This window comes from Orycteropus afer, unplaced genomic scaffold (assembly GCF_000298275.1).
Source record: "Orycteropus afer afer isolate SDZICR_OR568_19922 unplaced genomic scaffold, OryAfe1.0 scaffold00020, whole genome shotgun sequence".
Classification (NCBI taxonomy): domain Eukaryota; kingdom Metazoa; phylum Chordata; class Mammalia; order Tubulidentata; family Orycteropodidae; genus Orycteropus; species Orycteropus afer.
This window is the reverse complement of record NW_006921607.1, coordinates 6,760,085-6,771,254: the sequence shown is the minus strand read 5'-3', so window position 1 is coordinate 6,771,254 and position 11,170 is coordinate 6,760,085. Positions and strand designations below refer to the sequence as shown.

General features: G+C 58.0%; 1 protein-coding gene across 1 annotated transcript; it reads left to right on the top strand.

Moving 5' to 3' along the window:
- Positions 1 to 517: 517 nt before the first annotated feature.
- FOXS1 (forkhead box S1) lies at positions 518 to 1,546 on the top strand. Its single transcript, XM_007934531.2, has one exon. It carries the CDS (start codon positions 518 to 520, stop codon positions 1,544 to 1,546), a length of 1,029 nt encoding a protein of 342 aa, XP_007932722.2.
- The last annotated feature ends 9,624 nt before the right edge of the window (positions 1,547 to 11,170 follow it).

Below are 11,170 nucleotides of genomic sequence, written 5' to 3'. Positions count from 1 at the left end.
AAATCATGGTCTATGTACCCCTCTTTCTATTTCTGTATATTTCTATTTTTTTTCTGTCCTTCACTGTGGCTCTTTCTCTGTGTACTATTTCTCTATTCTGTCTCCATCTCTGTTTCCTTCTGTCTCTGCCTTGTCTCTGCTTTTATGTCTCTACTTTTTGTTTCTGTCTCTTTCCTTTTTCTTCTGTCTCTGTCTCTCTGTGTCTCTGCCTCCTTCTCTTTTGGTTTCTGTCTCAATCTCGTTCAGTTTCACATCCTGTCCCTCCCTAGTCACCACCACCCAGTACATGTGGGCTGAGGGTCTCAGTCCCTTCCCTCCCATCTCACCCCTGGCAGCTGCTCACAGCTTCCCAGCCCCGGCCTCTCCTGCCCGCCCTTCTTAGGCCTTGGTGGAGGGGGCCTGGGAGGAAGGGAGGGCAGGCCGGCAGGCCCACCCCTTTTTGCCTTTCCAGTCTGGGAGGCTGGGCCAGTAGGCCTTTTAACCAGCCCGGGCAGGCTGTGCCGGACGCCAGCCCTGGATGCAGTGCCTGGCCCCTGTGGTCCCGGCATCTGTCAGCCCGGCCGGCATGCAGCAGCAGCCCCTGCCCGGGCCCCTGGCCCCCGTGGCAGAGCCGACCAAGCCTCCCTACAGCTACATAGCATTGATCGCCATGGCCATCCAGAGCTCGCCGGGCCAGCGGGCCACACTCAGTGGCATCTACCGTTACATCATGAGCCGCTTCTCTTTCTACCGTCACAACCGGCCTGGCTGGCAGAATAGCATCCGCCACAACCTGTCGCTCAACGAGTGTTTCGTCAAGGTGCCCCGTGATGACCGCAAGCCAGGCAAGGGCAGCTACTGGACGCTGGACCCCGACTGCCACAACATGTTCGAGCACGGCAGCTTCCTGCGCAGACGCCGACGCTTCACCAGGCGGGCAGGTGCTGAGGGCACCAAGGGCCCCGCCAAGGCCCGCCGTGGACCCCGCCGCGACCCGGGAGCTCCCGAAGCCGCAACTGCCAGGCAGTGCTCATTCCCCCCCGAGCTGCCGGAGCCCAAGGGCCTGAGCTTTGGGGGTCTGCTGGGGGCCTTGCCAGCTAGCATGGGCCCAGCAACCACTGATGCCAGGCCTCGGCTGCCCTCAGAGTCCAAAGAGATGCCCACGGCCAAGCAGGCAGGCCCAGGGGAGCTCCCGGCGGCCACCTCACCCTCCTCGTGCCTTGCATTTGGCTTCCCCGCTGGCTTCTCTGAGCCTGAGGGTTTCGTTAAGGCCCCTACACCCATCTTGACCACCGAGGCCGGCGTCGGGGGCGGCTACCAGTGCCGGCTGCAGGCGTTGAATTTCTGCATGGGGGCTGATCCAGGCCTTGACCACCTCTTGGCCTCAACAGCCCCCTCCCCCGCGCCCCCCACCCCTCCAGGCTCACTCCGGGCCCCGCTGCCCCTGCCAGCTGACCCAAAGGAACCCTGGGTTACAGGCAGCTTCCCTGTCCAGGGAGGTCCCAGCTACCCATTGGGCCTGACCCCCTGCCTATACCGGACGCCAGGAATGTTCTTCTTCGAGTGAAGGGAGCCTGGCCTTGGGCAGTCGCTGGAGGGCCCCTGCAACCGCCACTCCACCCCCCACCCCAGGCTGCACCTGACTGTGGGACCAGAAGAGCTCTTGAAGGACCCAGCCCCATAAGCCAAGGACAGCCCCGCTGGGAAGCCAGGATCAAAGCCTCAAGTTCAGCCAGGCCCCAGGGCCTCAGGACAAACTTGGGGGTGAGGGGAACCAGGCGGGGCCCACTGAGGTTTTTACTCTGTGGCTCTCAGGGCCAATAAAGCCAGAGTGATGACGAGGGTCAGCCTGTTGGATGGTTGGGAGCCGGGGCCAGGACAAGTGGTGGTTTGTGGGGTGGCGGTGGGTGTGGGGTACGTGGCAGGGCAGGGGACCCCCAGATTGAAATGTCCCACACAAAGTCTTCTCCTGCTGGGAATTTTCTCAGGGAGTTTCCCAGGAAGGGAGAGGAGGGCTGTGGGGGAGGGGAGATGGAAGGCAACAGAGACACAGACAGGCACAGAGAGAGAGAGAGACTGAGACCGAAAGAGACCCGGCAGGGCTGAGGCTATGCTGGCCTGGGGGCTGATGCTCCAGCCGGAACACTGTGACTCAGCATGCCCGTTAGAAACCGTCCTAACTGTGCCCAATAGTGGCATTTATTCTTTCCTGGGCTTGTTAGCTATCACCTCACCGAATCCTGTGTGATGTGGAATGCCAGCCCCATTTTACAGTGGTGGAAACTGAGCCTCAGAGAGTTCGGGGCTCACCAGATGGCAAATGAGCGGCAGACAGGAATCCAAACCCAGGTCCATGTGGTTCCAGAAGCATGTGCTCAGACACCACGAGGGCTGCCTCTGCCCACCAGCCCCCAACCTGCAGTTTGAGTGAAGACGTGGGATTGCGAACTAGGATCCAAGCAGAGCTCAAAAGGCAACCCCCACCATTGCACAGGAGCCCTGGTGGCACAATGGTTAAGCACTCATGGCTGCTAACCAAAAGGTTGGTGGTTTGAACTCACCCAGCATCTCTGGTGATCCTGGATTTCCGAGGCAGCAAATCTTCACAGAAGTAGGTTACCCCATCTTCCTTTCTTGGGGCAGCAGGTGGGTTTGAACCCACCAACCTTCTGGTTAACAGGCAAATGCCTTCGGCCCTGTGCCACCAGAGCTCCTTTCCATAAAAAGTACAGCCTAGGAAAGCCTCTGTCAGGTCTGCTCTGTCACATGAATTCACTATGAGTTGGAATTGATTCCATGGCACCTGACAACCACCACCCCCGTTTGTACACACAGAGAACCTGAGGTTCCAAAGGAAGACACCTGGCTCCTCCTGGGTCCCCTGCACTAGTGGGGGAGCGGGGGTCTCCTCTGAACTCTCAGCTCTCTGAGGTCTCCTGGTGCCTCTTCAAGAAATGATTCCCTTCCTCCAAGCCTCAGTCATGCCATGTGGATGGTGGGTATAGGAAGAGAAGAGAGGGACTGAGGGTGCTGAGGGGACCTCCAGCCTGGCCTTTCGTGTAGACGTCTGAGAACCTGGAGGAACTTCTGTCCCATCAGGTGAAAAGGACTGTGGGCACCCAGGGGCTGGGACTCCTTCATACGGCAGCCTGGTACTCGAGAGAGGCCCTCCTCCTGTGGTCAGCGGCCACTGACTTCAGCCTCTGCCACTCCCTCCTCCCTCGGGATCCCCTGGGGCCCTGGAGGAAGCAAGCCGGCTGGACAGCCCAAACCCGTCTGGTTCCCACAGACTCCAGGGCCAGGGTGGAGGGGGACCTGCGGGTGGGGGCTCACTGTGGCCAAAAGGGTTGGGAAAATGCCTAGCCAGCTCGGGGGTGTGTGTGGGGGGAGCCTCCCCACCGTGTCTGTCCGACCCCACTCCGGAAACCCACCAAGCAGGGGAGAAGCAGTGAAGATGTGCCTCGTCTTGGCAGCTTCATGGGTCAGGGGAGGGGGCAGATGTGTGTTGGGCAAAGGGGCCTCCTGGGTGGGTTTCTGCTGGGGTGAGTTCTTGTGTGGGTCAGTGCGCCTAAGGCACACTTTGGGGTGTGTGTTTGTGTGTGTGTATGTGAATGACGGAGAGAGACAGACAGTTAGTTATAAAGCAGATTCAGTGGGCCAGGGGTTCCTTTCTTGGCCGGGTCAAGGTGACCTCAAGTCTGCAGACCTGACAGCCTCAGTCCCTCCCCAGCCTGTGCCCTGGGGACTGGCCGGGCAGGGGAGTTCGGGCCTCTGCAGTCATAGTCTCCAGGGTCCTGCCTAGCCCAAGCCCTGAGGAGGTTTGGCATCAAAACTGGGATGGAAGCCTTGGGGAGAAGGCTAAGTCCCCTGTCCCCCTATCCCCACCCTGGGGGAACACTCAAAAGGGCCAGCCACACCCACGTGCACAGGCTTGACTCTGCCCTTGAGCCCTCTCCCCTAACATAGTCAATAAATGAAGACAAGCCCTTCACTGCCCCCCAACTCCCCAGGCAGGATCCCCGGGCTCAGCACCTGCTTTGGACTTCCTGTGCGACCCTAGACCAGTGCGCACCCTCTCTGGGCCTTGGTTTCACTCAGTTACCTAGTGGGAGGGAATCTGGGCAGCTTGATTTTCTGGGTCTGGATCCCAGGGGAGAGAGTCTGACCCAGGGGACGGCGGAAGGAGGGCTGAGGCCCAGAGGTGCTGGGCTGGGAGGCCCAGACGCCATGATCTCATCCTGCCCTCTGCTCAAGCTGCCCAGCTCGGGGACCCCACCCACTGGGCCTCCTGCCCTTACATTTTTTCCATGACCGGCAGACACTCTCCCGCTCCTGCCCTGACCGCCCCCACCTTGGTGTGTGCACGGGGTGGGGTAGGTCTGGAGACTCAGAGTGCCTAAGCTGGGTCAACCCAGAGAGAGCAGCTTGGCACAGATGGACAGACCAAGACCAGAGAAGGCAAATGACGTGCCCAAGGCCACACAGCAAAGCAGAACTATCTTCTCAACCCACTCATCTACTCCCCCTGCTGCTGCAACGATACGTGGCTCTTCGGGGATGGGAGCGATCCAATCAGCCTGTGCCTCGCACCTGCAGGGGAAGGGTATCTGTTTCTAAGGGGGACCCCAGCTCCCTTTTCTCAGCAGGTCAGAGCAGCAGGAAGGAACTGAGTGTCTTGCAGAGTTCCTGTTATTAGATGCTACCAAGTCTGTCCCGACTCAACAATTCCCTAGAGTTTTCAAGGCTCTAACCTTTCAGAAGCAGGTTGCCAGCCCTTACTTCTGAGGTGCCTCTAGGCACCAACCTTTCAGTTAGCAGCGGAGCGCTCATCTGTGTGCGTCACTCACAGACTCCTGCAGACTCCTCACTCCTTGCAGAGTTAGGCTAAATCAAATCTCAAAATAGCAGAATGGGTGACCTTTCAGAATATTCCAGAAGATTTTAATCACAGCAGCTAAGATTCTTGAAATAGCAGAGTTGAAAGGGTGTCTCTTGAGTTCTGAACCCCCTCTACGACCTCAAGTGGGTGTCAGTCTTGGCTTGCACACACCCACTCAGGAAAGGGGTGCCCGTGCCCTCAGAGGTAGCCCCTTCTCACCGCCCACCATTTGGCAGCTCTGAAGGCATGTCAGGGCATTTTTCACCTGCTGATCCTCTGTCTGCTTTCCCCAGTGGTAAGGAGTGGGAGGTGTTGGCAAGGCCTTCCTGCCTCCACCATCCACCCCTATGCCCAAGGCTGGGCCTTCCTCTGCCTGGCCCTTCCACCCCCACATCTTATCTGCCTGCTCGCTCTCTCACTCACTCGCCCATCCTCTTCCTTCCCTGGCTCATGGCATTCCACAGCCCAGAGTTCAACACTACTTCCCACACCCCAGACACTGCTTCAGCCAGGAGTAAGGAAACCCTCACCCAAGGAGGGTGGGCACTCCAAGGCTGCCACAGGGATGAGGAAGAAGGGGGAGGTTGTGTCAGCCAGCCTGGCATGTCCGCCCGCTGGGAGTGTACGGAACCCAGGAATCCAGGTCTCTGCCCAAACCTCCACTCCTCACACAGGCGCTTGTCACACCATAGGCCAGGATGTCAGAGGACATGCGTGCAGTGGTTACGAATTGAGTCAATTGAGTTGAGTCAATTCTGAATCATGATGACCCCATGTGCTTCAGAATAGAACTGTGCTCCACACAGTTTTCTTGGCTGTAATCCTACAGGAGATTACCAAGCCTTTCTTCCGCAGCAGCACTGGGTGGATTTGAACCACCAACCTTGTAGCTGAGAGCAAACCATCTGTGCCTCCGAAGGACCTAGCAAGATCTTGATAAAAGCTTGCTGCATGGATGAATGGAGTCGTGGTCACCTATCCATTCACTCATTCATTGACTGAATCTCAGAGAACACCCCAGGGTTCCTTTTCTCATTTAAAGCCCTAGTCCTTGCCATGGCCTGCAAGGGCCTGTGGGGTGACACTCCTGTTACCCTCCATTCCAGCTTCAAAGCCTTTGCACTTGCTGTTCCTTCTGCCTGGAACAGTCAATCTTCCACTAACACCACAGGGCTCACGTCCTTCAGTCTTGTTCCAACCACCACATCCCCCAGCCCCCATATATAACACATTCGCAATTCACTCATTGCCCTCCAGGGTCTAGAATGAAGCTCCATGAGGACAGGAGTTGTCCTCTCTGTTCACTGCTTGTCCCTGTCTGGAATAGTGTCTGGGACATAGTAGGGACTCAGGAAAATGACAGAACAAACATAAGCTCAGCAGTGTGTCCCAGGCACTTTCCTTGGGGAACATCACCCCATGTCATTTTCACCTCGGGCCTGGGAAGCAGGTACTATTATTACTCATTTAACAGGCAAGAAACTGAGGCCCAGAGAGGGTAAATAAGTAGATTTGAACTCTGTTCGATCTGGCCTAGAACCCAGCCTTTAGACATGTGAAGTCCATCTTCCCCCTCCCATTCCCACAGCTCTTAGAACACATCGCCATGAACTTGACTCCAACTCATGGCGCTCTGTGTGTGTCAGGGTAGAACTGTGTTCCATATGGATTCCAGTGGCTGATTTGTCCAAAGCAGAGAACCACAGCTTTCTTCTGAAGAACTTCTTGGTGGACTTGAACTGCCAACCTTTTGGTCAGCAGCTGAGCGTGTTAACTGTTGACACCACACAGGGACCCCCACAGCTCTTACAACCCCTCACGCAGACAAGATCTGGCCTCCTCACCTCCAATATCTCTCCCTCCCCGTTCACTGACCTCCCTGGCTGCAGGACATGTTCCTACGTCCATCCTTAGTTCCAATCCCTTCCATGACTCCCTGCTGCCCTGAGTCAGCCTGGTATTTGAATCCCCTGCTAAACCTCTCCAGACTTATTTCTTGCTTCGCATTATGCAAAAGCCCTCCTGCAATACTCCATGACAGCTTGTTCTCAGCTCCGGACTTTGGACATGCAATTCCCTCTGCCTGGAACACTTTCCTCATTCTTTAGCTGGAAAGCCCCTACTCCTTATTTGGTTTGAGCTTGGTGTTGCTCCCTCTGCAGAGAAGAGAGGAGGGTTTAATGTCTCCTTGGTATCCTAGTGGTTTCTCGGGCCACCAATCAGTTATACCTTGATCCCCACCCTCCCCCTGTGATCTCCCTGAGGGCAGGGACCATGACTAATTCATCTCTGGGCTGTAGCTTGGGGCCAGGCCCAGATGAGGGTTCAGCAAAGTGTTGCAAAGTGATCCGCCTGTATCAGAAGACTGCCTGCTTTGCATACCCACCTCACTGCTTATTGGCTGGTAGACCAGGGGCTGGCCCCAAAAACTCCCGGTGCCCGAGTTTCCTCATCTGTGAAATGTAGATAATGAAAATATCCATTCTAGGGTGGAGTGAAGTGAGTTAATACGTGGGAAGCACTTGGTACAGTGCCTGGCACATGGCTCGTTCAAGTGAAGGAAGGAGGGAAGAAGAGATGGACGGATGGAAGCTTGGTTCAGGTGGACACATCCTTCAGGATGGGTCCTGGCTGCTTTGCATCCACGGGGCGGCCCTGTCACTGACTGAATCTTTTCCCATCACTGCCCTGTTGGGTCCAAGGTGGCGGGTGGAATTCGAGGCCACTGGACCCAGACAGGAAAAGGCAGCGTCACCAGCCCTAGTGTAATCCAAACCAGATGCGGCCTCAGTGGCTTCCAGGCCCATGGGGGTGGTCACTGTGGGCCTGGCCAAGGCCCAAAGTCAGGAAATGGTCTTGGAGGAAGCTCTCTGGGCTGCGACCAGCCGGGAGGAGCTGTCCCATGAAGGGTGTTAACTCTTCTTAGCCCATAAGGGGCGCTCGGGATGCTGTGCAGGGGAAGTTGAGGCCCTGGTCCCAATGGAGCACTGACCACCCTGCGGGGGAAGATGACAGTGTTGTGATGGGCTTTGTGCTGCGGCAGGTAGGGGAACCCAGACAAGGGTCAGGGGAAGCTCAGAGACCTGCATCCCTGACACTCCTGGCACCCTGAGAACTTACAGAACCCGGACCCAGAGCCTTGGTCCCAGCCCTTGCTTGAGACTAGCTCTGGCTTGGCAGCCCCAAAACAGTTGTGGCCTCACTGCCTCCAACATGGTGGCCCCTAGGGTGAAAAGTCTTTCTCCCCCGAGTTGCCAAGGATAGGAGCTCTAGTGAGATCTGTAGGTCTGGGGCTCAGGCCTGCAGACAGACAGAGACCCAGCTCTATCCAAGGGGTTACGGCCTCAGCTTGTCCTGTGTGGCTCTGTGGGCCTCAGGCCCCCGGGGAGCAAAATCTCTCTGAACTCTATTTCTCCTTCTGTGTTGTTGAATCTCTATTTCCTGCCCAAAGGAGACATCAGAGGAATCACAAAAAGCTTCCACGCTGTGCCCTGGAGAGGAAGGGGCCCAGGCAGTGATCAGCCTGATGCCATGGCTCTGGAGGGCTTGCTGCCCAGCACTCATTCATTTGCTGTGCAGCCCCAGGCAAGTCACTTTCCCTCTCTGAACCTCTTCACCTGTAAACTGTAGCAAATGAGCAGCATTATCCCATCCTGGGAGAAACAGAGCTAAGGTGTTGTCCTCATATCACAGAGGAGGAAACTAAGGCTTGCGTTGGGAAGCAGGAGTCCTGGGTGCCAGTTGTGGCTGCCTCTGCGGGAAGGCCTTCCCGTTTTGGCCTCGGTTTCCCCAGCTGGATCCAGGCACTGGGTCTCGGCTCTGGCTGGACCTCATTCCCACCCCTCCCCCCATGGTGGTGACTCATCCCTCATCATCAAGCTGTGTGGCCAGGATCTGCCTGGGTGGGGGCCAGCGAGGCCGAGAGAACCACTCGGAGGAAACCACAGGCCTGGCCCAGCTGGCAGGTGGCAGGCGGGCGGGTGCTCAGGGATCTGGCCCTGGGGCCCTGCCCATGAGCACACATCCCACCTAGATCCCAAGCCAGGCTCTCCAGGCACTCCAGTCCTGGGCTGCAAGGGCCAGACTCAGGCCCGGCAGTACTCCGCCCACCTCGCCCCACGTGGTACCTGGCTGAAGTGCCTGAGACCTGCACCACCTGCTGGAACAGAGCCAGGGTGGGGGTGAGGACCTCATTCTCCGGGCCATTGCTCGCGAGGCTGGGGAAGGGCTGGTGAATGAACGCTTCAGGTCTTGGTTCGTGGCAAGTCTAAAGTCTCTTTCAGGAGGCAGCCAGTGTATCATCGGTTACGAGCGCGGGCTTTGGGCCCAGACCATCTGGGCACAAGTCCTGGCTCTGCCACCGACTGCTATGTGGCCCTGAGCAAGTGCTCACCCTCCCTCCCTCCCTGAGGCTTGGCTTCCTTGCCCATCTAAGAAGTGGGAATAACCCCACGTGCAGGGTCACTGTGAGAAGCGGTGTGATCATGCATGCACAGTGCTGGGCCCAGGACCCATACACCGCAGGTACTCAGTGCTTGTTAACTGCTATCACTGCTGTCCTGTGGGAGTCTGTGTGTCCCCTACCATGCTGAGAAGCTGCCCCACTCAGGCCATTTCTACTCTTGACCCAGTTCTCATAGCCACAGGCTACACCCTGTAAGGATTAAGCTGTGCTGCTCTCTGGGATGCCCCCTCCAGCAGGTGGAGCACCCCTGCATTGCAGGGCTGGGATGAGAGGGCTGCGGCCAACAGGAAAGGGCAGAGAAGAGCCCTCTCCCCAAGGCCTCTGGTAGACCTCATCACCACCTCCACCTGAGGACCCTACTTTCCGCTGCTTCTTGTTCTGTGGAAGAGTTGACTTCAAGTCCCAGCCCCTGTCTTGCCTTCAGTCCCTTTCCTCTCTGAGCTGTTTCCTCATCCCTCAAATGAGGACAGCACCTGCCCCCTTGAGCTCACTGACTGCTTCCCACTGCCAGCATAGTACCCAGGGCCGCCCTGTTCTGACTTGCAGCCATCCCCCCTCCTGCGCTGCAGGGCCTCTCACTGCCTCTCCATCTTCTCCTCAGTTTCCCCCTCTGTAAAACAGGAATCATAACAGCACTACCTCACCATATTGTCGAGAGGATTGAGTTAATGTACGTAAAAGCACTTCACCAGAACATGACACACAGTCATCACCCAATAAGCGTTGGCTGTTGTGAGCTCCCCGTCACAGATGAGGAAACTGAGGCACAAAAGCAGTGATCCACTTGCTGAGTTCACGTGCTGGCTCTCCCGCTTGAGCCTGAGACGGTAGAACCACCGAGCCTACTTCGCGGAAGTACATACTAAAGCGTCAGGCACGCGGTGGTGCTCAGTGACCCAGGGGCCGTCTGTAACTTCACACACGTGCGTGAGCCCACTCACAGAGGCAAGGCGGCCGCGTGCAACCTGTACATTTATTTACAAGGCAAAAGCTGAGAGCAGATTGAGGGATGCCCGCCCTGCCCCTCCCCCTGGGCCTGCTGGCGGCAGCCAAGGGCCCTCTCCCTGCCTGGGTGACCCGAAGGAGCAGGCCTCTGAGTGGCTGGGGTGAGTCCGGCTAGACCCCTCAGGCAGGCTCGGGGGTGGTCTCGTGTGTCCCCCAGGCTTCTCCCCTCCCCCTCCCCCCAGGCCTGGGCTCTCTCACACAGAGTTCCTTCCTGTGTGTTGGTGGTCACAAAGAAGGTGGGCGGGGGCGAGCCCAGCCAGATGGTGTGCGTTAGGCCTTATCTGTTGGGAGTGGGGAGGCGGGTGGGGGCATGGAGATCCTCCTTCACAAAGCCTGCTCTGTCTCCCCGGCAGCTGGGCCTCAGGCATCAGCATTGCTGCCTTCCTGCCCCGCCAGGAACCTCCCATCCACAACCACAGAAGCACCACCCCCCTGGCACCCCCAGCGCTCCCACCCCAGCTAGGAGCAAGCCCAGGCCGGGACGCCCCAGGAAGGGCAAAGCAGGGGTCACCCGGACAGCAGTTCATACATGGAAGTTGGGGGGGGGGACGACAGGGAGTGGCTTCGAGGGGACAGTGGCGTCTGGGCCGCGGCTGATGGGCCTGAGCGCTGTCTGGGAAGGAGGTAGCAGGACAGATCCAGGCCACACTCCGAGGCAGCTCACATCGGGGAAGCGGTCGCTGTGCGGGGGCGTGGGGAGCCCCGAGCCTCCCAGCCTGGCGCAGCCTTGTCCTGGCCAGCCTGCACTGGAGGTCGGGCCTGCCTGCTCTGGCCGTGCGGGCTGTGGTGTCTTCTGCCCCGGCCACGGCGAGGCTGCGTGCAGGCCTCGGCCGCTCCCAGGC